Genomic DNA, 22,159 nt, shown 5'->3' with positions numbered 1-22,159 from the left:
ATTACAGATTTTATGTTCTTGAGTGCAGAATCTTATTGTATTTCTTTTAAGTGTATTGGGCTTTCTTCCAGCAGGCTTTCTTTTAAAATTTGAAGCTTTTCTGGATGCATCTAGAATAGCCTAGGGTATGCCCTGTTTGGCAGGAATTCTAATGATTTCAGGCTGCATGAGCTCTGGGAATTATTCTGCTTAATATTCTCTGGTAGTTGGTTTTGTCCTAGATTCTTTTCCCCCCTTCCTCCTTCCCCCAAATCTGGCCTCATGGAATTTAACTGTATTCAGATTTGGTACTGAACCAAAGTCTCAAGTAGACCTTTATGCAGGTTTCTGGAGCTCCCCTGAGCAGGCTCTCTTTGCTCCAATACTCTAGTTGCTTTGGGCTCCCCACCTGCCAGCATCTGTCTCCTCAGTTCAGCACAATTACCAGACTATGATTGCTTTGCTTTCCCTGCACTCCTGTTTGGAAATTGACTCTAGGAATAAAATCAAGGTGATCATATTTATCCTGCCCCCTTTTTCCCCTGGACCTATATTCTTCTGCTGCTTTTTGTCAACATCTGAGAACAGTTGTTTCATATATTCTATTTTTCTAATTTAAGGCATAGGGCAAATCTGAACCCTAGTACTCCCTCATGGTTGGAAGAGGAAGTTTCAACCCCAATTTTTCTTGAATTATCTTTTCTGTATATTTTTCATGACATCTCACTTGGGAAAAGTTGAGCATTTTTTCATGTGTTTAAAAGGAATTAATATTTCTATTTTCTTTGAAATCTCTATTCATGTCTTTTGTCCATTTTCTCTTGGGTTGTAGGTCTTTTTATCCTCAATTTTTAGAAGCTCTCTATATTACAGACTTTAGCTTTTTGTCTGAGATATAAATATACACATTTGAAATTTCCACTGTTTATGGTGTGAGAAATGGATCTAATTTTATTATTGTTCATATGGCTATCCAGTTGTACCATCACTATTTAAAAAAATGGAAACTCATCTTTTTCCTACTGGCTTGAGATGCTACCTTCATCAAATATTAAATTTCTTCTTGTTCTCAAGTCCATATGCAAGTTTTATATTCTTCTCCAGCCATATACCATTCTCTTCATGTGCTGTTATAGAAGCTTTATAATGTCTCCATATCTTAGGGTCAGCTCTTATACATTGTGCATTCCCCACCAATCCCCACACCCCCAGGATTTTCTGTGCTATTTTTGTTTATTTATTCTTTCTTACAAACTTTATAATCAGTTTGTATTCTCCAGAAAAAACTGAGACTATATTTATTGAGATGTTACATTTGCAAACAGAATTAGAATTGATATATTTTGGTTGACTCTTCCAATCCAAGAACATGGAATGTCTTCCTATTTGTTAGATCTCATTTGTGTCCTAAGTATGTTTATATCTTTAGCCAGAGAGGTTTTATAAAGTTCTTGTTGAATTTTTACCTAGGAATTTTATTTTAATTTTTCTATTATAATGAGGTCTATGATTGCATGTTTCAACAGGCTACTATTTGTATATGAAGTATGTTGATTTTTTACTTTATTCCTGTAATTTTATTGGTATTATTTTTAGTATACTTTCATTAATTCTTTTGAAGTTTTCAGATATATAATGTCATCTGCACATACACATGTCTTTACTTCTTTCTTTCTCATTCTTTTGCCTCTAATTCTGTTCTCTTGCCTAATGGCATTTTCCTCTTCCCTCCTATACAATACTAAGTATAGTGGGCATCCTCTTCTTGGTGTAGGTTTTAGTGGGAATGCATTAGTTTGCTGGGGCTGCCATAACAAAATAGTATTGATTGGGTGGCATAAACAACAGAAATTTATTTCATCACAGTTTTGGAGGCTAGAAATTAAGATCAAGGTTATCAGCAGGTGGCCTTCTCCCAAGGCCTCCACTTGGCTTGCAGATGGATGTCCTCTCCCTGTGCCCTCCCATGGTTTTCCCTCTGTATGCACACATCCCTGGTGTCTCTCTCAGTGTCCAAATTTCCTCATTTTATAAGGACACCAGTTGGATGAGGTGTTGGATTAGGGCCCACCCTAATGGCATCATTGTAACTTAATTACCTATTTAAAGGACCCTTTCCCAATGTAGTCATATTAGGGCTTCAACACATGAATTTGGAGGGGGAGGGGCACAAACCAGTCTATAACAGTAATGAATATTTTTACATTAAGAATGTTTTCAATTCATCTGAAGAACTACCAATTTCTATTTATTTAATGTTTAGACATAATGAATGAGTATGGAATTTGGTAAAATGCCTTTTCATGTACTCTTGGCCCCACCTCATCACATCCCCTCAGGTACTTCAGATCCTAAATGTTCCATTTTCTTCCTTGTACCTTTAATATTCTCTTCCCTACTAACTTTTTCTCAGTGTACAAGCGGAAGATCACCTTCCTTACACGAAAAATGTTCTCCCTATACTCTTTCCCTCTCTTTTTTTTTTACTGTAAAAAATTTAGATGTATATTGTATATTGATGTATATTGTACTTTCCATTTCTGTCTACATTCAAGGGCTGATGTTCATTTTTAAATGTTATGGCATTCCTTTCCCATTTCTATCTCCTAATACCCAGGCACCTCTGTGCAGATATACCGGTAAATCAAAATCTGGGTTTTCTGTGCGTTTATGAACTAATTGTCAGTTTTTCCTGGAATACAGGGAGCTCCTGAGCAGGATCTTTGATTTCCATCCTTGAATTTTAGGCATCTTGCCACCAGGTGGCAGTAGATAAAGAAATCATCCACTCTGAACCCATATTGAAGATGTTTAGGCCTTTGCTGATTTTTAAACACCATCTTCAACCTCTTTTTAATGGAAATATAAAAATGTATATAAATTTGTATTTAAATGTGTACATATTTATGTATATAAATATTTACTTATTTACATTTTATATATACACATATACATATATAATTTATTTAATGGAGGAATATATATGCATATACATAGTAAAATAGTGTGTGTGTGTGTATACATATACATACATATTTTAAAAAGTAAAATAAAATCAAGCATTACTGTCATGTGGAAATGTTACAACCCCATCCAATATCCAGATCTGTAAGTTGTGTTATGGAATTTTGGTCATCTTTGAAGACAGCCAGTGTGGGGATTCCTGTGTAACATCCACCCTGGGCCCTGGGACCAAATTGGGGAGCGGAAGGAGTAGGCACCTGCCTCCATTGTTCTGAAGTAAGCAGTGCCAGGGTTGAAGTGAAATTGTGTATCATATTGGTTAAACTGTGCTTCACGTATGATCTCAAAGGCCATGGTACCCTGTTTCCTATAATATCTAGGTGAGTATTTGAAGAAACCACTTCTTGATTACTACTTAGGCCTCTGATTTATCTACATGTAAAATAAAATTCTTTTATTTATTTATTTATTTATTTGACAGAGATAGATCACAAGTAGGCAGAGAGGCAGGCAGAGAGAGAGAGAGGAGGAAGCAGGCTCCCTGCTGAGCAGAGAGCCCGATGCGGGACTCGAGCCCAGGACCCTGAGATCATGACCTGAGCCGAAGGCAGCGGCTTAACCCACTGAGCCACCCAGGCGCCCCTAAAATAAAATTCTTTAAAATATCATCTTATGGCTGTGTGCCTGGGTATCTCAGTTGGTTAAGCGTCTGTCTTCAGCTCAGGCTATGATCCCAGGGTCTCGGGATCAAGTCCTACATCGGGCTCCCTGCTCGCCCGGAACCTGCTTCTCCCTCTGCCTGCAGCTCCCCCTGCTTGTGCTCTTTTTCTCTCTCTCTGTCAAATAAATAAATAAAATAAAAAAAAATGATCTTATGGCCACAGTGATACAGGCAAAGGATATTTTCCTCCTTGATTTGGAAAGGAGCTTCTAGGCACAGTCTTAATTGGAAATCATGGTCTTTAGCTCAGAATTCCTGCCAGGCTAACAAAAAGAGAAAGGAACTAGGCTCTTCTTTTCCTGGAATAATAGGGAAAAGAAGGATCTAGGTTCAGGATTGCCCCCCACCTCCACTATCAGCATTTTCCCTTCTAGAAGCAGCAGGGGAAGGGAACATAGGACTTGGCTCTGATGTCACTATTGGGAGAGTGGCTGCATTTCATGTCTTTTGGTATCATTCCCAACCTAGAGTCCCACAATGGAATGTTTTGGATGTGGATTTTGGTTTGGATTTGTCCCCTCCTCTTGTTTGGATCTAGGGTAGGGGAGAATGAATCAAGGGAGGAGGTCTTTCCAGGTATCAGTCTTTTTTTTTTTTAGGATTTTAAAAATTTATTTATTTGACACACACACACAGAGAAAGATCACAAGTAGGCAGAGAGGCAGGCAGAGGGAGAAGGGGAAGCAGGCTCCCTGCTAAGCAGTGAGCCTGATGCGGGGCTAGATCTCAGGACCCTGAGATCATAACCTGAGCTGAAGGCAGAGGCTTAACCCACTGAGCCACCCAGGTGCTCCCCCAAGTATCAGTCTTAAACCTGGTTCAAGGTCAAGTTCTGAGTAGCCTGGGCAACTACTCAATCTCTCTGAGATGCTGTCAGTACTGGATTCTGGCGCACAGTCTGGCACCACTCCACTTGGCCTGGAGATATGCTGAGGACCTATGGACACTTCAGACCTGCAGATGAATTTATAAGGGAAGAGTACACATAAGTGTGGAAAGGGACAAAAAGGGATAGCCATAACTACCTCCCTCCCCTTCCTTTGCATGGAAACTAGACATTCTCTTGATTTGGAGATAAAGTCTCATTCTGAAGGTAAGGAAATGGCTCGACCTCTAATAAGGTTCTTCTTTTCTAAACCGAGAGATTACTGTCCAAGAAAGGGTGGCTCAGGCATGATTGCTAGATCCCTGCAGAGTTCACACATAGACCAGAGCTGCAAGTCATTTACCTTTTCTTGATCTTAGGGAAGTGGTGTGTCACTCCATACCCCTTTGTCTTCTTATTTTTCTTATCTTTAGTTTATCCTTCAAAGATGTCTTTTATTCATTTTTCAATGCCCCGCAAATAATTGAACTCATTAATCATCATCACTACATAAATTAAAAGACTTTTATTTCTTTCTTTGTCATCAGTGACCACTGTGTTTTGAGACTAGGGGCTTATGGTCACTGTGGAGGCTGTGTTCTCTAATGATTCCTTCCTGTACATGCTTGGTTCCCACATTACAATGTTTGGTAGAGCCGTGGCTTGACCGGAAGGCCCGGACTGACCACCTTTAATGATGACAACAGCAACAACTCTTACAGGTTGTAGCCCCTTCCTCTGGCTCTCCTGAAATAGCTCCGGTGTTATGCCTGGTGGATTTTGTAGTCATGGGCACTAACTTTGTAGTCATCAGTCTTAGTATCTTTATTTCAGGTTTTTACTCACTTTATCTCTGTAGGCATCATCTCTGATGGGGAGGGGCCAGGTCCAAAGTTTCAATACCTACAGAGTCCATTTAAAACTGATCACTCTCTCTTCCTCTTCTTTCCTTTTCACCCTTCCCCATTTCTTTAGCACTCATGCTCTTTTAAAAAAGATTTATTCATTTATTTTAGAGAGAGAGCATGTGAGAGAGCATGAGCAAGGGGAAGGGCAGAGGAAGAGGGAGAGAATCTTAAGCAGACTTGGCACTGAGTGATGAGCCCAATGTGGGGCTCAATCCCATGACCCTGAGATCATGACCTGAGCCGAAATTAAGAGTTGGACACTTAGCTGACTGAGCCTCCCAGGCGCCCCAGCATCCATGTTCTTCATAAATTCTTTTGGAATTTGAGTGTAGGGTAAACTGTCCAATGTGAGTGTGCTGTTTTCTAGTGGGACTCTGAGTGACATTGTCTGAATTTTCTGGGCAAGCCCTCATTTCCTTGACCTAGATTTTAACCTTGCCTCTTACCAGTCCTCTCTCTGGGAAACATTTTATTTCCCACCAGCCGCTGATGGTGGCCCTACTCTGTATGTAAAGATCACCAGGAAGCAGGAAATGATCAGCTGCTGATGGTGGCCCTACCCTACTCTGTATGTAAAGGTCACCAGGAAGCAGGAAATGATCAGCCGCTGATGGTGGCCCTACCCTACTCTGTATGTAAAGGTCACCAGGAAGCAGGAAGTGATTCCAACCTACCTTCAAGTATTCCTTCCTGCCTTTGCTTTTCTAGCTCCTGTGCCTTATTGGCCCTTGGCTAGGGCCTCTCTCTTCTCCCTGCCTCACCCAATACCGGATTTGCTTTGCTGTCTGGATCCCGTGCACTATATCTTGTATCCTTGCCTGCCCCAGCAGCCCACAGGACAAAAAAGGACAGGACACAGGAAAGCTAAAGATTAAGAATGATAGTTGTACATCTCTCTGCTCCCCTCCCTCACAAACAGCTCGTCTCCCAAAAGAACTCCCAGATTGGATTGGGAGATCTCTGAATTGCTCTTGACTTGAGAAGCACTTTGTATATTTACCCCAAATTACACATGGGTTCCCAGCAACAGATCCAAACTCTGACCAGTGGAGAGAAAGGCTAAAAGGGAAATAGTCTTTTAAAGAGGTTGTATCTTAAGATTTCTTAATTATTTCTTGGGGGTAGTTTAAAAATTGAAGGTATCACAGTATTGAACTATATTTAATGGAACTTAATAAGGGAGTCTTTGAGATGTGATAGGAAGGGAACCTGCTGTGGACAAATGATTGCCCCATCTGTGAAGGGGGCCACCGGCTCTGGCCTAACTGGTAACTGGGTACCTATTCCTTCTGTACCCCAGGATGATGAAAAATGGGAGGAATCCTTTCTCTTTGTTTGAATTCCCTCCTGACTCATCCCCAAGAGAGAATAGTGAGTCCTGAGTGTGGGGGCTAGGACACAGGACTGGTGAAGTATGGCCCCAACCCCTGAACCTTCCCTTTTTAGGACAGGCCTGTCCTCAGGAGTTTCCTCGTGTTCAGAGTGGCCTCCCTTTGCAGGGAAGACTACTATGGCCAGTTCTGTTGGTTTGTAAAGTTAATCTGGGGAAGTAGGTAGGAAATTACAGAGTCCTTTTATGGTTACAGCTCCAACCTCTTTAGTTTATCTTTTTAAAGTAACGCTTTTGTGAGACAAATGGCTTACAGACTTCCCCTACCCTTTTCCGCAAAGACATTACTCTCTGAAAGAATAATCATCTCTGGAATTTGGCCTATTTGTACTTTTTTTTTTTTGTGGGGAGGGTTTACTATAGCAACAAAAGAGCCTGGAAAGGAAAAAAAAAAACAAGTGTAAGTACACACTGAGTATTGTGTGGAAGCAAGAGGGGAGGGCAGTTCTCACTCCACGAGGAAGATGGTGGAGGTGTTCCTGACAGTCACAGGATGTGAGAGCGGTTCTCCAGCCTGGAATGCTCTCTGTCCCCCTCCCTTCCCTTGGGTGCTCCAACAGGCTAGCGGTGCGGGTGCATCTTATCAACTTCTCAGTGTTTGGGTTGGTCTTATCTTGTGTTGTGTGGCTCCTGTCTTCTTTCTCAGTTAGCTCACGACTCTGAGTGTGGAGGGGAGGAGGATTAATTATCAGCAGCCGATATCAGTCAGTGTTCTCCAGATAAGCAGAATCAATAGGATTTATCTATCTACAGGGTTGTTTTTTTTTTTTTTTAAAGATTTTATTTATTTATTTGACAGACAGAGATCACAAGTAGGCAGAGAGGCAGGCAGAGAGAGAGGAGGAAGCAGACTCCCCACTGAGCAGAGAGCCCGATGGGCTTGACCCCAGGACCCTGAGATCATGACCTGAGCCGAAGGCAGAGGCTCAACCCACTGAGCCACCCAGGTGCCCCCACTCTACAGATTTGTTTTAAGGAACTGGCTCACATGGCTATGGAAGCAAACAAGTCTGCAATTTGTAGAGCAGGCTGGCTTGCTGGAATTCAGTAAGAGCTGATGTTGTAGTTTTGAATCTCAAAGTCATGGGGCACACCAGCAGGTGGAGACTAAGGCAGGATTCTATGTCTTGAGGCAAAACTCCTTCCGGAAATTTCTTTGCTTTTAAGGCTTTCAAGCAACTGGAGAGCTACCCACACTATGGTTTAGAGTCAGATGATCATGAATGTTAACCATATTTACAAAATACATCCAGGGCAACTTCTAGACTAATGTTTGTTCGAACAACTGGATACTATAGTACAGAGAAGCTGACATATAAAATCACCTGTCACAGTCCATCCATTGTCAACTTGGCATCTAAACGTATCTCCTTGAACTGTACTTAATCTCCATATAAAGACAATAACAAAGCCATACTTCTTCCCAACATGATACAGCCAAACTGACACATAAGATCAAGAATCACACCACTCGGGCGCCTGGGTGGCTCAGTGGGTTAAGCCGCTGCCTTCGGCTCAGGTCATGATCTCAGGGTCCTGGGATCGAGTCCCACATCGGGCTCTCTGCTCAGCAGGGAGCCTGCTTCCCTCTCTCTCTCTGCCTGCCTCTCTGTCTACTTGTGATTTCTGTCAAATAAATAAATAAAATCTTTAAAAAAAAAAAAGAATCACACCACTCTTACCCAGAGCTCTCTTAACTCTTCAGTACACTCACTGATTTAGGCCATCACTCACCTTTTCCTAAATATACTTGTATTCTTATTTATTTTTAAAATTTCTTTTCAGTATTTCAGAATTCATTGTTTACGCACCACACCCAGTGCTCCATGCAATCTGTGCCCTCCATAATACCCACCACCAGGCTCACCCAACCTCCCACCTCCCTCCCCTCCAAAACCCTCAGATTGTTTCTCAGAGTCCATAATCTCTCATGGTTCATCTCCCCCTCCAATTTTTCCCCCAACTCCCTTCTCCTTTCCATCTCCCTATGTCCTCTGTGTTATTCCTTATGCTCCACAATGTATTTTCTATACATCCTCATCTTTTTTTTAGCTTTGCTTTCCCTACCTGGAAATCCTTCTCCCCTTGTCTGCCAGACACCTTATACTTATCACTTAGGACTCTGAGAAAAGAGTTCTTAGCACACTGTAAAACTTACTCGTGTATTTCCATAGCAACGATGTTAAGAAATAGGACATGGTTTCCAAGTGAAGATTGAGTATAAAACAAATAAAGGCCTGGCCAATTATCTGTCATAAAGACACACCCCATATTATACACTATAATCTTTCAAAACAAAACCAATTAAATAAATTGTATAACATAGGCAATGAGTTAGTCCTCAGCAGACAACAAAGTGTGCATGTGTGCATGTATGTGTGTGTGGGTGCATGTGTGTGTCACATAAAAGGAGCACTACTATAACCAGGGTTCATTTAAAATAGAAATGCCAACTATGCTACATGTTAGCCTGTAAACAATAAGGATGTCATTAGCCTTATTTGAGTTTGAAAATAATTTGGGGGACGTATTAAATTATTTAAAGAAGTTTCCCAGTAAATTTTGAGCAGATTCATAGATATCTAGATTGCAAACAAATGTGGTTAGAGTTGTTTTGCTCACATTAGAGCATTAGTTTATCTTTTTAAAATACAGTTCTTGTGAGACAAATGGCCTACAGACTTCCCGTACCCACTTCCTCAAAGATGATGCTCTCTGAAGGAATAATCATCTCTGGAATTTGGCCTCTTTGTACTTTTTTTGGGAGGGGGCATATTACACCAGTAAAAAGAGCCTGGAAGGGAAGAAACAAGTATAAGTACACATTGAGTATTGTGTGGAAGCAAGAGGGGAGGGCAGTTCTCACCCCACGAGGAAGATGGTGGAGGGGCTCCTGACAGTCACAGGATGTGAGAGCTGTTCTCCAGCCAGGAATGCTCTCTGACCCCCTCCCTTCCCTTGGGTGCTCCAACAGGCTATCTCTGGATACAGCCTATGATGGTTCCTAGCTGCAAGAAGCAATCTGACTCTGGTTAACTTCAGCAGGGGAGAAATTTATTGGAAAGATACGGGGTAATTGACAAAACTGTACAGAATCTAGGGAACCAAGTTTAGGAAATAATTAGGAACCACGGGAAGTCCCAGGGGCTAGAATCATAGTTATGACCACAAGTAAGGGATGTGCTGCTTTAAGTCACACCGGACATTGGCCATCATCACTGGTTCCATTACACATGTATCACCATTGGTTGCAAGAGAGCACAACCTTTGTCTTTCCATTATGGACTCAAAATTCTCCTTGCTTCTTCATACCACTTGCTCTGGAAGCAAATCTAAGTGGGGGAATCTGATTGGCTGAGGTCTCTCTCTACCTTGTAGAGATCTGGAGAGTACTGTCTGGCCTTACTAGCTACCAACTGGGAAGAATTCCAGTCGAACCGGGAAGGTCTCCAGACAGACAAGGGGGTTCTGGTGCTGGGGAGCCCAATATCGACTACATTCTGAATTTCACTTCCTCAGGGAACAAGGTTATACATACCGATAAGGTGACTTACATGGACACCTTTTAATTAAAGCAGTGCTTCTCGAAGTGCAGTCCCCAACTTATAGCATTAGCATCACCTGGGAACTTTAAAGAAATACAGGTTCTCAAACCCGGCTCCAGAGTTAGTAAATCAGAAACTCTGGGGTACAGCCCTGCACATTGTCTTCCTAAGCCTCTTAGGTCATTCTGATGCAGGCTCAAGTTTGACATCCACTCCTCTATCAGTCAAGGACACATTTCAATGACAGTGGGATTTCAGGCCATGAATCAATTATGGTGCCCACTCTCTCTCAGCCACATGAAATTCAAAATTTAATTTTAATATTTGAAATGGAGCAAAAATTACCTCTATTCTGAAATTAAAGTAGTTTCTGGCTTTTTTTTTTTCTTTTTTAAACTAGGAGATTGTGGAGATGTTTTTAAAAATCTTTTTGGTGTCCTGATTTACTGATACCTAAGCACTTGCTTCATTGCTTCCAGCCCAGCCCCAAGTAATGAAACTCGGTCAATGTATGCTTCACACCTGGAGCTGCCTTCCTATAAATTCCAGGCAAAGACAGGAAATAAGGTGGTGGAGACTCCTACTGTATGATGCAGTGGCAGTTCTCCAGGGGGTAACTCGTGGGCCAGTGATATGAGTGGCAGGAGGAAGCCCAAGGATATAAATGTGACGGTACGTTGGCCAGGAGGCCTTCAGAGAGCATGTGCCCTGCAGTTGTGTATACAAGCCCCAAGATACTGCTGGGCCCTGGGGTAGGGGTGGAGAGGGGTGGGGGCAGAGACAGCAGGAGGGATCCTGGGACAGGACAGCTTCAGGCAGTTGGCTCTGAGCAGTTATCTATGCTGGGAGCGGGAGATGCTTCTCTAACTGTTCTGGCCTCGGGTTATTAGAGGGAGGCTTGGCCTTGAGAGAGTCTTTGCTGGAAAAGGATCCAACTTCAGCTGAGCCTGGTGCCAGACTGCTTACCCTGAGCTGCCCGGAGCTGGTAGAGCTCCACTGCTTTGTGCTAAACCCTCACAAAGGAATTTTCAGCATGGTGATAGGGAAAGGGAGGCTATGGGCCAGTGACCCTCCATTACTGGTGTGGGACTTGGAGCGAAATTTGCTTAAATGTGTTGAAGGTTCTCATTTTGAGGTTTGGAATGAGAATGGAACCCCAAGACTCTGCTTGGGATTATTATGACTGCATTTTCTTCTTTTTCCTAATGAAGGTTTAGCTGTGGTTCCCATTCCAAAACTGTGCATTTGATGCTAAAGACCATCTTTTCTATACCTTTGCCCTGGAATTTTTCCAAGCTGTTTCAACTACATGAGAGCCTTCTGAAAAGCTCTGGATCGCATAGCAGGATACAGAAGTACAAAAGGCATGAACTTTGAAAGCTGCAGTCGAAAGACCAGGGATGGTAGTATTAGTTTTTCACTGTATAACTTTTGAGGAACTGAATACACAAACACGTAATGGCCAGACCTTGTGTAAAAATGGAATTCCTGGGGTGCCTGGGTGGTTCAGTGAGTTAAAGCCTCTGCCTTCAGCTCAGGTTATGATCCCAGGGTCCTGGGATAGAGCCCCACATCAGGCTCTCTGCTCAGTGGGGAGTCTGCTTCCTCCTCTCTCTGCCTGCCTCTCTGCCTACTTGTGATCTCTGTCAAATAAATAAATAAATTAAAATCTTAAAAAAAAATGGAATTCTTACCCACGACCTGTGGAGCAACCAGCCTGTAAAGCCTAACCACAGCCTGTGCAAGAATTAGCCCAGAAGGGGCGCCTGGGTGGCTCAGTGGGTTAAGCCTCTGCTTTTGGCTCAGGTCATGATCTCAGGGTCCTGGGATCTAGACCCACATCCAGCTCCTTGCTCAGCGGGGAGCCTGCTTCTCCCTCTCTTTCTGCTTGCCTGTCTCCCTACTTGTGATCTCTCTTTCTCTGTCAAATTAAAAAAAATAATAATTAGCCAAGAATGGTCAGGATTCAGTTGCTGACTGCCAGTTTTGCTGCTGTCTGTCCTCTGTTCCAACGCTGGACCAGAGAAAGCCAAATCCGCTCCCTCAGCCAATCACAGAGGGAGCCCCGCCTCTAACTTCCCCATGCCAACCACCTCTAATGAAAGCATCACTGAAATCCTTCCCTTTTTTCCACCTCCTTGACCTCCTCATGAGTCTCTCTACTGAAGGCAAGCTACAGTGGCTCGTTCCTTGTTACAGCAAGCTCTGAATAAATAGTCTTTGCTTGTTCTCTTTCGGTGGTCTTTGTTTTTTCCACACTTTGGACAACTCACTTAGCTCTATTTTTCTTATTTTTTTTTTAAAGATTTACTTATTTATTTGAAAGAGACAGAGTGAGCACATGTGCATGCGAGTTGGGGAGGGGCAAAGAGAGAGGGAGAGAAGCAGACTTCCCACTCAGCGCAGAGTGCAACGGGCTCCATCCTGTGACCCCATGACCCTGAGAGCATGACCTGAGCTGAAATCAAGAGTCGGAGGCCACAAGAAGTGAGCCACCCACGCACCCCCTATTTTTCTTATTTGTAAACTCTATATAAGATGGTCTCACAAGACAGTAAGTATTAACTGCTGTTGAGCATTGAGATGACATTTAAAAGAAAAACACTTTATTGAGGTGATTGATGTATTGAATGTATACAACTAGATGAGCTCATAGATAAGTATACATCCACGAAAACCATCACCACACTCAATGCCATGAACATATGCATTGCCTCCAAAAGTTTCCTTCTGTCTCCTATCTAAAAAATTTTTTTGTGACACCAACACAACACAAGACTTACCATTTTAGCAAATCTTGGAGTATACAATGCCGTATTGTTACCTACAGACAAAAAAAGAAAAAGACCCTTTGAGGTTCGGGCTGAGTGTCCTTCTCAGAGGACACATGAGAGAGGATGCTCCAGTGAACACACTTCTTCTCTCTCTAATGGTCTGAAAAATGAGTGAGAAGCTTATGCACTCACATGGCCTTCCTCTCTTTTTAAGAAAACTCCATGCCACACCCATAATAAGTAGGAAAAAACCCCAAGAAAGCTGAAATTAAAGTTATCTCAAACTTAGTATGCTTTCTGATAAAGAACAGTCTTTTGCATACAAATTTGAATTCACTCTAAAAAAAGATGCTTTGGGAAGTGCAATATGAAGGACAAACTTATCTCAACTATAGGACTTACCAGTCAGGGAGAGAAGCAGCTATGGGCAGACGCATAGGCAAAGGTCACCTCCCTCCACTCCAGCCTTCTTAGACCTGGTGAGAGGTGTGTCATCCTCAGTGTCTCTCTGGCTGTGCCTCCCCTTCCCCAAAAGATGAACAGATCTAAAGGGGACTTGCTTTCAATGTTGGGATGCCAGAATTCCCTCCTCGAATGCCCTTGACCTGCTTATAGGGCTTTTCCCAAGGTCCATCCCCTAAAAGTAAACCACATAGATGGTTGTTCATCCCTAGACCAAAGGGGTTACCAGGGGATGGCTGTGTCTAGGGGACATGGATGGAGATTGGACGCGAGGATATCCATAAATGTGTCTGTATGAGACCCCTCACAGAGGGGGCTGAATCTGGCGGGGGGATGTGGAGGGAGCACACTGTGGCCCGTGGGCAGGGGGCTGGAGACCAGGCAGAGCCTTCCTTTAATATCACATTCTGGTGCAGAACTCTTAACATTCTGAGATTTCTAAATTTGAACCTGGCATTTTAGCTGGTTGTGAAGGTATATTTGTCAAGGTAGGAAGAAGAAAATATTTAACATTTTGTTAGCTTGATTATTCATTTCCAAATATTAAGAGAATCTTTCTCTAGGCCTCACAGATGTTGAGGGTGGGCTTGCCTGTCTCCATATTTAGCAGTCCACTGGCCAGCTCTGATCCCCAGGCTCTTGGGCCGTGTTGATTGGTATGCATCTGGGAGTTGAGTCTAAAAAAAGAACTTTTATTTCTATTTCTCTTTTCCCCACTCCCTACTTCCATGCATCTTATCTCTTTGGGTATCCATTCTAACCTATTTAATGTATATTTTATGTTATTATTTTTTCTTTCTAATTTTTTTGTTTGTTTGTGTACATGTAATTTTATGTACATAAGTAATGTGTTGTAGATCTCGCACAGCCCTCGAGCTCTAGTCTCCATTGCTCATAGCTGATCCTCTGCTTTTAACTGCTGCCGAGTCTCTGCCATAGCCTGTCCTTTTATGTACCCAGTGGTGGGTATAAAGAGAGAGCTTTTAATTTGCCCTGCTCTGTTTAGTAATTGGTTGAAGCGTCTCTTGACATGCGTGGTGGCCCTTCAGGTTTTGTCATGTAATATGATTGTCGTATATACCTTGCCCATGTTTTCTCTTGATGGTTTTCTTCTCGTTGGTTTGCCTGCATTTCTAATATATGTTAGTTAGATATCATCTTCCACTCTGTTTCTATTATCTCCATCCCCTATGTCCTTTGCTGAACAAATATCCCAATTCCTGATATGATATTCACCAATTTATTTGGCTTTACGGTGTCTCTTCTTCAGTTAAAAAGTATTTTCCCACTTGCTTCCCCCCCCCCCCCCCCCAACCAGTGGACTTCTATAGTGGTAGCGATCTTCTTTCTGAGGAAAGATCAGGAAAGAATGGGTAGCCACCTGGGAATGGCTCTTTCAATATCCATTCTACTCTCATTTTGGTCAGGTTAAAAACTAAATATTACATACCCAGATGCCCTGGTAGCTGGAGCCCTGGGATGTGAATTGCCACTGGAAAGGTGGTGGAAGGGGGTTCCCCATACTTCACTGTGTCTTGGGATCATCTGAGGGTTGACTAAAGCACAGATTTTGGCTAATTCTATAGGCCTGGAGCCCACAGAGGACCTGGAAATTTGCATTTCTGACAGGTTTCCAGGTGATGCTCATCCTAGGTTCTGCTATTCATGAGTGTGAAAAGCAATTTTCATGGGGGAAGTGAGGACAGGGGCAGTAGGACCCCTAGATCATGTCTATTGTGGGGTCACTCTGGGGGTCTTCTCACCCCTTCTCCAGTCATTCAAAAATCTTTAAGCAACTAGTTTCCTATATTAGATTTCTTTCTCCTTGAGAAGAGTAGTTATTTCTGTTTCCCATAATAAACCACTGCTTGATATAATAGCATACCAAAAAGAACTATAAATGACAAGAGGATGTCCATAAATTCTTTGCCCTATGTCAGGCCGCTGAGCTTAACCCTTTTACCCTTGATATCGTTATAAACAAGGGGAGCAGGAAGAAACTTTGTCCCAAGGCCACTGGATTTACTGAGTGAGGCTGGCACTAAATCTATCAGTTATTTAAGCAGAACAAGAGATTTTGCTGCAATGTGTCATCTAGGGTGACCCCCTCCCCCAACCTGCTTTGTCTGGGACTGGACAGATTTCCTGAAATGTAGGGCTTTCAGTGCTAATGCTGGGAAAAGGCCTGGCAACCTGGGTCAGGTTGGTCACTCTGGTGTAATCTTCCCTTAGTCATCTTGAAGAAGTTTCTTACAAAGGGAAAGAGGCTAGGGCAGGCGATCAAAGGTGGGGACCTGAGAAATTATTTTTTGGAGGTACCTGAAACTGGAAAAGCATACATAGGTCAAACTTAAGAGGCTGTTCAAACGGAGTGTCAGCCTGAAGGTGAGGGATAATGTGTGAGAGCCAACCGTGAGCTCTAAGTTACTAGATTCAGATTCCAGTGTTGTTTGTTCACCAGCTGTGTGACCACAGCAAGTGACGGAACGAAGTTTACATATCTGTGGGATGGGGATAACAATAGTACCTATGTGTGGTGAGACATTATTGAAATAACACCTATGAAGCATTTAGGGGAGTTGCATGGCTCAGGGTAAGCATCTCAAAACATGTGACTGGCTCTTAACTACTTTTATTGTTGCTATGAAATTACATAAAGGGATCATGCAGAGGTGCTCGGGCAGGAACAAGTAGAGAGGAGTGAAGAGAGGAGAGGAGGTCTGGATGAGCAAGTAGCTGTGTCTCACTTCTCAGTGACTTTCACATTCACCTCTCTTTGTACACTCCCTGGAGCACGCGCGCACGCGCGCGCACACACACACACACACACACACACAAAAGAACTGGGTTGAGTAATATTTTCTGTAGGGAAGGTAATAAAACAATGGGTGACTTTCAAACTCAATGCTGAAAGTTTAAAATTTATGTTAAATTCTAGTTAAGATAGTAAATGTTTACCAAAGGGTCCAGGACAGAAAAAATGGATCTCAAGTGAAAGAAAACATGACCTTGAAGTCATCTGATTTCAAACAGAAAGGAGAGTCCAGAGAAGGAGGGAAGGAAGATGGAAGAAGGGGAGGAGGCATTCATCCAACATGTAGTCAAGCACCCATTTCCCGTCATGGTTAGGTAAGCATTCAGGGAGCTTCCCTCTGGCATTAAAACAACTTAATTTTAAAATTGAGAAACAGTAACACTAAACCTCAAAACACGTTTCTCCTCAGTGTTTTCTGCATGGCGGCCTTTACCTCCTTATTCCTCAAGCTGTAGATTAGGGGATTCAGCATGGGGATCACTGTGGTGTAGAACACGGAGGCCACGTTCTCCTGAGCCAGGGAACTGGCTGTGGAGGGTTTTAAGTACATGAACGCAGTAGATCCATAGAACATCCCCACAGCCACAAGGTGGGAGCTGCAGGTGCTGAAGGCTTTGGACCTGCCCTCTGTGGTGCTGATGCGGAGGATGTCGGAGAGGATGAAGACGTAGGAAACAAGGACTGTTAAACTGGTGACTATGATGTTGAATCCAGCTAAAAAGAAGACTGTCATCTCAATATCATAGGTGCTAGAGCAGGAGAGCTTCATGAGAGGGAGGATGTCACAGAAGTAGTGACTGATGAAGAGCTCACAATAGGACAGTTTTAACATGAGGCCAGTCTCTATTGTTGAGCCAATGAGCCCCATGGCATAGACCACAGCCACCAGCCGGGAGCAGACTTGATGGCACATGATGACATTGTAGAGCAAAGGGCTGCAGATGGCGACGTAGCGGTCATAGGCCATCACTGTCAGCATGTAACACTCGGCAATGACAAACACAAGGAAGAAGTAGAGCTGTGACATGCACCCTGCATAGGAGATGGTGTTCTTCTCTGACACAAAGTTCACCAACATTTTTGGGGTAATGACAGAGGAGTAGCAGAGGTCCACAAATGACAGATTGCTAAGGAAGTAGTACATGGGGGTGTGAAGCTGAGAATTCAGACAGATCAGTGTGAACATGCCCAGGTTCCCTATCATGGTGACCAAGTAGATCCCAAGGAAGAGGAAGAAAAGGGGGAGCTGGAGCTCTAGCTGATTTGTCAATCCCCTGAGAATGAACTCGGTCACTGTAGAGTGATTTTCTGCAGCCATTTTCCTGTTTTGGAGGCCCTGTGGGGATGGGAGAGAAGAGCCCATGAAAGGCTGCATCTTTGACTTTAGATGAAGTTAGTTTTGAGCACTTGGGCTCGGCTGGACGATCCTGGGCTCTTTCCGGATGAATCCTCTCCTCACCTTGCAGTTTGCTGGGAGAAAGACCAGCCTCTGGGTGTTTCAAAGATCATGAGGATGAGGGGAAAAAAGGGGCAAGATCTGGGACGTTTACCCCTTGTATATTTCTCAAATATACAGCAATTGTTCTGAAATTGTTGTCCCTGGATCAGCAGCATCAGCCTCATGTTAGAGATACAAACCCTCAAGCCTCACCCAGGACCTACCAAATGAGAAACCGTGGGGCAGGGGGAAGCAATCTGGGTTTAACACTCTCTCCAGGTGATGCTGTATGCTTAGGTTTGAGAACCTCTAACCTATAGGTAACAAGCAGCAAGCATCTTTCATAGTCTGTACTTGGAGATGTATTTTGCTTCAGAAATAAAATGTCCTTGTCATCTGTGCAATTCCCAAATAGTCTCGAGTGTGAATGCACAAATACCCATCTCAAATCCACACAGTGTCAGGATAGTACAGCAATTACAATTGTATCACTGAGTGACAAGTCGGCGTCTGTATCTGAAAGATGCAGATGAGGACAAGAGGCCCCAGTAATTGGACAGTAATGGCTGACAGGCAAGTTGGGTGCCTTCATGTCAAGGGAGAAAAACTAAAATTTTAATCAGGCCAAATGACCACAGGGAACAAAACCAGTCAGCACAGCCTGAGATGACAAGCTTGCACAAAATTCAGCAACATTTAAAAAAAACCCTCGCAACACATCCTGTCATGCTCTTTAGCGGCTGCCACATCCTGAAACTGTTACCAGAAATAGCGAGCTGTGTATCCTGCTTGCCACTCTGCTCCTGAAACTTGGAGCTTGGGACCTGAGTCTGACCAATGTCCATAAAGGGCACAGAGCTTTCCCTAGGGTTTTTGCTTCTTTAAACTCCAAGCCTGATCCTTCTCTGACAGAGCTACTGTGGTTTTGTAGCCCAAAGCCATGTCTCACTGGTTGCAAACTGCAGGGCAATGAACCTTTCCCTTGTCTCTGATGGAGACCTTGCATTCCAAGATATTTTTTGTTGATTACGAAATCAGTCCAGGGCCTGAGGGCTTCCCAAGGGAATTTTAACAAACACTTAAAGAAGAACTAATACCTATTCTTCTGAAGCTGTTTCAAAAAATAGAAATGGAAGGAAAACTTCCAAACTTGTTCTATGTGACCAACATTACCTTGATCCCAAAACCAGACAACGACCCCATCAAAAAGGATAATTACAGACCAATAACCCTGATGAACAGGGATGCCAAAATTCTCACCAAGATACTAGCCAATAGGATCCAACAGTACATTAAAAGAGTTATTCACCACGACCGAGTGGAATTTATCCCTGGGCTGCAAGGTTGGTTCAACATCCACAAATCAATTAATGTGATACATTACATTAATAAAAGAAAAGACAAGAACCATATGATCCTTTCAATAGATCCAGAAAGAGCATTTGACAAAATACAGCATCCTCTCTTCATTAAAACTATCCACAGTATAGGGATAGAGAGAATATATCATATCATAAAAGCCATCTATGAAAAGCCCACAGTGAATATCATTTGCAATGGGGAAAAATGGAGAGCTTTCCCCCTAAGGTCGGATATATGACAGGGATGCCCGCGGTCACCACTATTGTTCAACATAGTACTAAAAGTCCTAGCCTCAGCCATCAGACAATGAAAGGAAATAAAAGGCATCCAAATTGGCAAAGAAGTAGTCAAACTCCCTTCACAGATGACATGAAACTTTATGTGGAAAACCCAAAAGACTCTGCCCCCAAATTGCTAGAACTCATACAGGAATTGAGCAAAGTGGCAGGATATAAAATCAATGCATAGAAACTAATTGCATTTCTATACAAAAACAATGAGACAGAAGAAAGAGAAACTAAGGAATTGATTCCATTTACAATTGCACCCCAAACCATAAGATACCTAGGAATAAACCTAATCAAAGAGGTAAAGGATCTATACCGCAAAAACTACAGAACATTTACTAAAGAACTGAGGAAGACACAAAGAAAAATGGAAAAACATTCCATGCTCATGGATTGAAAGAATAAATATTGTTAAAATGTCTATGCTATCTAGAGCAATCTACACATTCAATGCAATCCCTATCAAAATACCATTGACATTCTTCACAGAGCTGGAACAAATAATCCTGAAATTTGTATGGAATGGGAAAAGACCCCAAATAGCCACAGGAATTTTGGAAAAGAAAACAAAAGCTGGTGGCATCCCAATGCCAGACTTCAAGCTACACTACAAAGCTGTAATCATCGAGAAAGTATGGTACTGGCACAAAACCAGACACAGATCAGTAGAAAACAGCAGAGAACTCAGAGGAGATAATACAGAACTCCACAGTCAACTAATCTTCAACAAGGCAGGAAAGAATATCCAACGGAAAAAGGACAGTGTCTTCAGCAAATGGTGCTGGGAAAATTAGCCCCATGTAAAAGAATGAAACTGGGCCATTTTCTTACACCAGACACAAAGATAAACTCAAAATGGATGAAAGACCTCAATGTGACACAGGAATCCATCAAAATCCTTGAGAACACCTCTTTGACCTTGGCTGCAGCAACTTCTTGCTAGACACATCTCCAAAGGCAAGGGAAACAAAAACGGAAATGAGCTTCATCAGTATAAAAAGCTTCTGCTCAGCAAAGGAAACAGTCATTAAAACTAAAAGGCAACCTATGGAATGGGAAAAGATATTTGCAAATGACATACCAGATAAAGGGTTAATATCCAAGATCTATAAAAAACTCATCAAAGTCAACACCCAAAAACAAATAACCCAGTCAAGAAATGGGCAGAAGAGATTACAAACATATTTTTGAAGAAGACATCCAAACGGCCAACAGACACATAAAAAAATGCTTCACATCACTTGGCATGAGGGAAATACAAATCAAAACCACAATGAGATATTACCTCATACTAGTCAGAATGGCTAAAATTAACAAGTCAGGAAATAAAGAATGTTGGAGAGGATGCAGAGAAAGGGGAACCCTCTTACACTGTCCGTGGGCATGCAAGCTGGTAGAGCCATTTTGGAAAAACAGTATGGACGTTCCTCAAAACAGTATGGATGTTAAAAATAGAGCTACCCTACAACCTGGCAATTGCACTACTAGTTATTTACCCCAAAGATACAAATGTAGTGATCCAAAGGGGCACCTAAACCCCAGTGTTTATAGCAGCAATGTCCAGAATAGCAAAACTGTGTAAAGAGCTGAGATATCCATCAACAGGTGAATGGATAAAGAAGATGTAGTAGATATATCTATATACATATCTATATATAGATACACACACACACGATGGAATAATACTCAGCCATCAGAAAGGATGAATACTTACCATTTACATCAGTGTGGACAGAACTGGAGGGTATTATGCTGAGTGAAATAATTCAATCAGAGGAAGACAACTATCATATGGTTTCACTCATATATGGAATATAAGAAATAGCGCAGAGGATCATAGGTGAAGGGAGGGAAAACTGAATAGGTAGTCATCAGAGTGGGAGAAAAACCATGAGAGATTCTTAACTCTAGGAAACAAATTGAGGGTTGAAGGGAGGTGGGTGTGGGGATGGGGTAATTGGGTGACGGGCATTACAGGAGGATATGTGATGTGATGAACACTACATCTTAAACTAATGATGTATTGAATGTTGGCTAATTGAGTTTAAATAAAAAAATCAGTAATATCAATTTCAAAGGTGGTTGTAAAAATAACACAGGATAATGCATATTTAGAAATATTTTTTCAAGCACTCAGTTCGCATAAAAGTGAGCTGTCATTAGGTGTCTGGAATTTGTTCTTAGTTTTTCATGGGACTTGAGGCTCTAAGACAGTGGTTCTCAACACTGACTGTATACTATAATCACCCAGAGCATTTGAAAGTATGGATGCCTGGGATCTACCCATAGAGGTTCAATTTAATTGATCTGTGTGCAGTGTGGGCATGGGCACATAATATAGTACAGAGTAAGTGCCCAAAGGCCATTGGTGTTATGATGATGATTTTCAGATTGCAGTATGAAACCAGGCCCCATGAGCTCCCTAATGACACAGCACTCAAACTGTCAACATGTCCTTAAGAAGCATGGATCATCCTTGTTGGATCTGATACTTATAGACATCCCATCTCTAAGATATATTGCTTAGGCTAAAAACCTTGAGTTCTCATTCTTTCTATTGCTTCCTCATATAATTATTAACTTTTGTATAATGTCTTCAAAGGTCAATCTCTAACTCCTAAAATTTTGGGTATGAGGAGAAATGTGTTC

General features: G+C 42.4%; 1 protein-coding gene across 1 annotated transcript; it reads right to left on the bottom strand.

Moving 5' to 3' along the window:
- Window positions 1-16,811: 16,811 nt before the first annotated feature.
- LOC131820648 (olfactory receptor 8A1) lies at window positions 16,812-18,853 on the bottom strand. The gene is made up of 2 exons (XM_059156351.1): window positions 18,837-18,853; window positions 16,812-17,745 (listed from the first exon to the last, which is right to left on the bottom strand). Exon 2 carries the CDS (start codon window positions 17,739-17,741, stop codon window positions 16,812-16,814), a length of 930 nt encoding a protein of 309 aa, XP_059012334.1. The 5' UTR covers window positions 17,742-17,745; window positions 18,837-18,853.
- Window positions 18,854-22,159: the final 3,306 nt, after the last annotated feature.

This window comes from Mustela lutreola, chromosome 1 (genome assembly GCF_030435805.1).
Source record: "Mustela lutreola isolate mMusLut2 chromosome 1, mMusLut2.pri, whole genome shotgun sequence".
In the NCBI taxonomy this organism is placed as follows: Eukaryota; Metazoa; Chordata; class Mammalia; order Carnivora; family Mustelidae; genus Mustela; species Mustela lutreola.
The sequence above is the reverse complement of the archived record's forward strand: the minus strand, read 5'-3'. Positions and strand labels throughout refer to the sequence as shown.

Coding starts and splice junctions, on each gene's coding strand:
- LOC131820648 (XM_059156351.1), bottom strand. CDS start 17,741: ATGGCTGCAGAAAATCACTCTACAGTGACCGAGTTCATTCTCAGGGGA.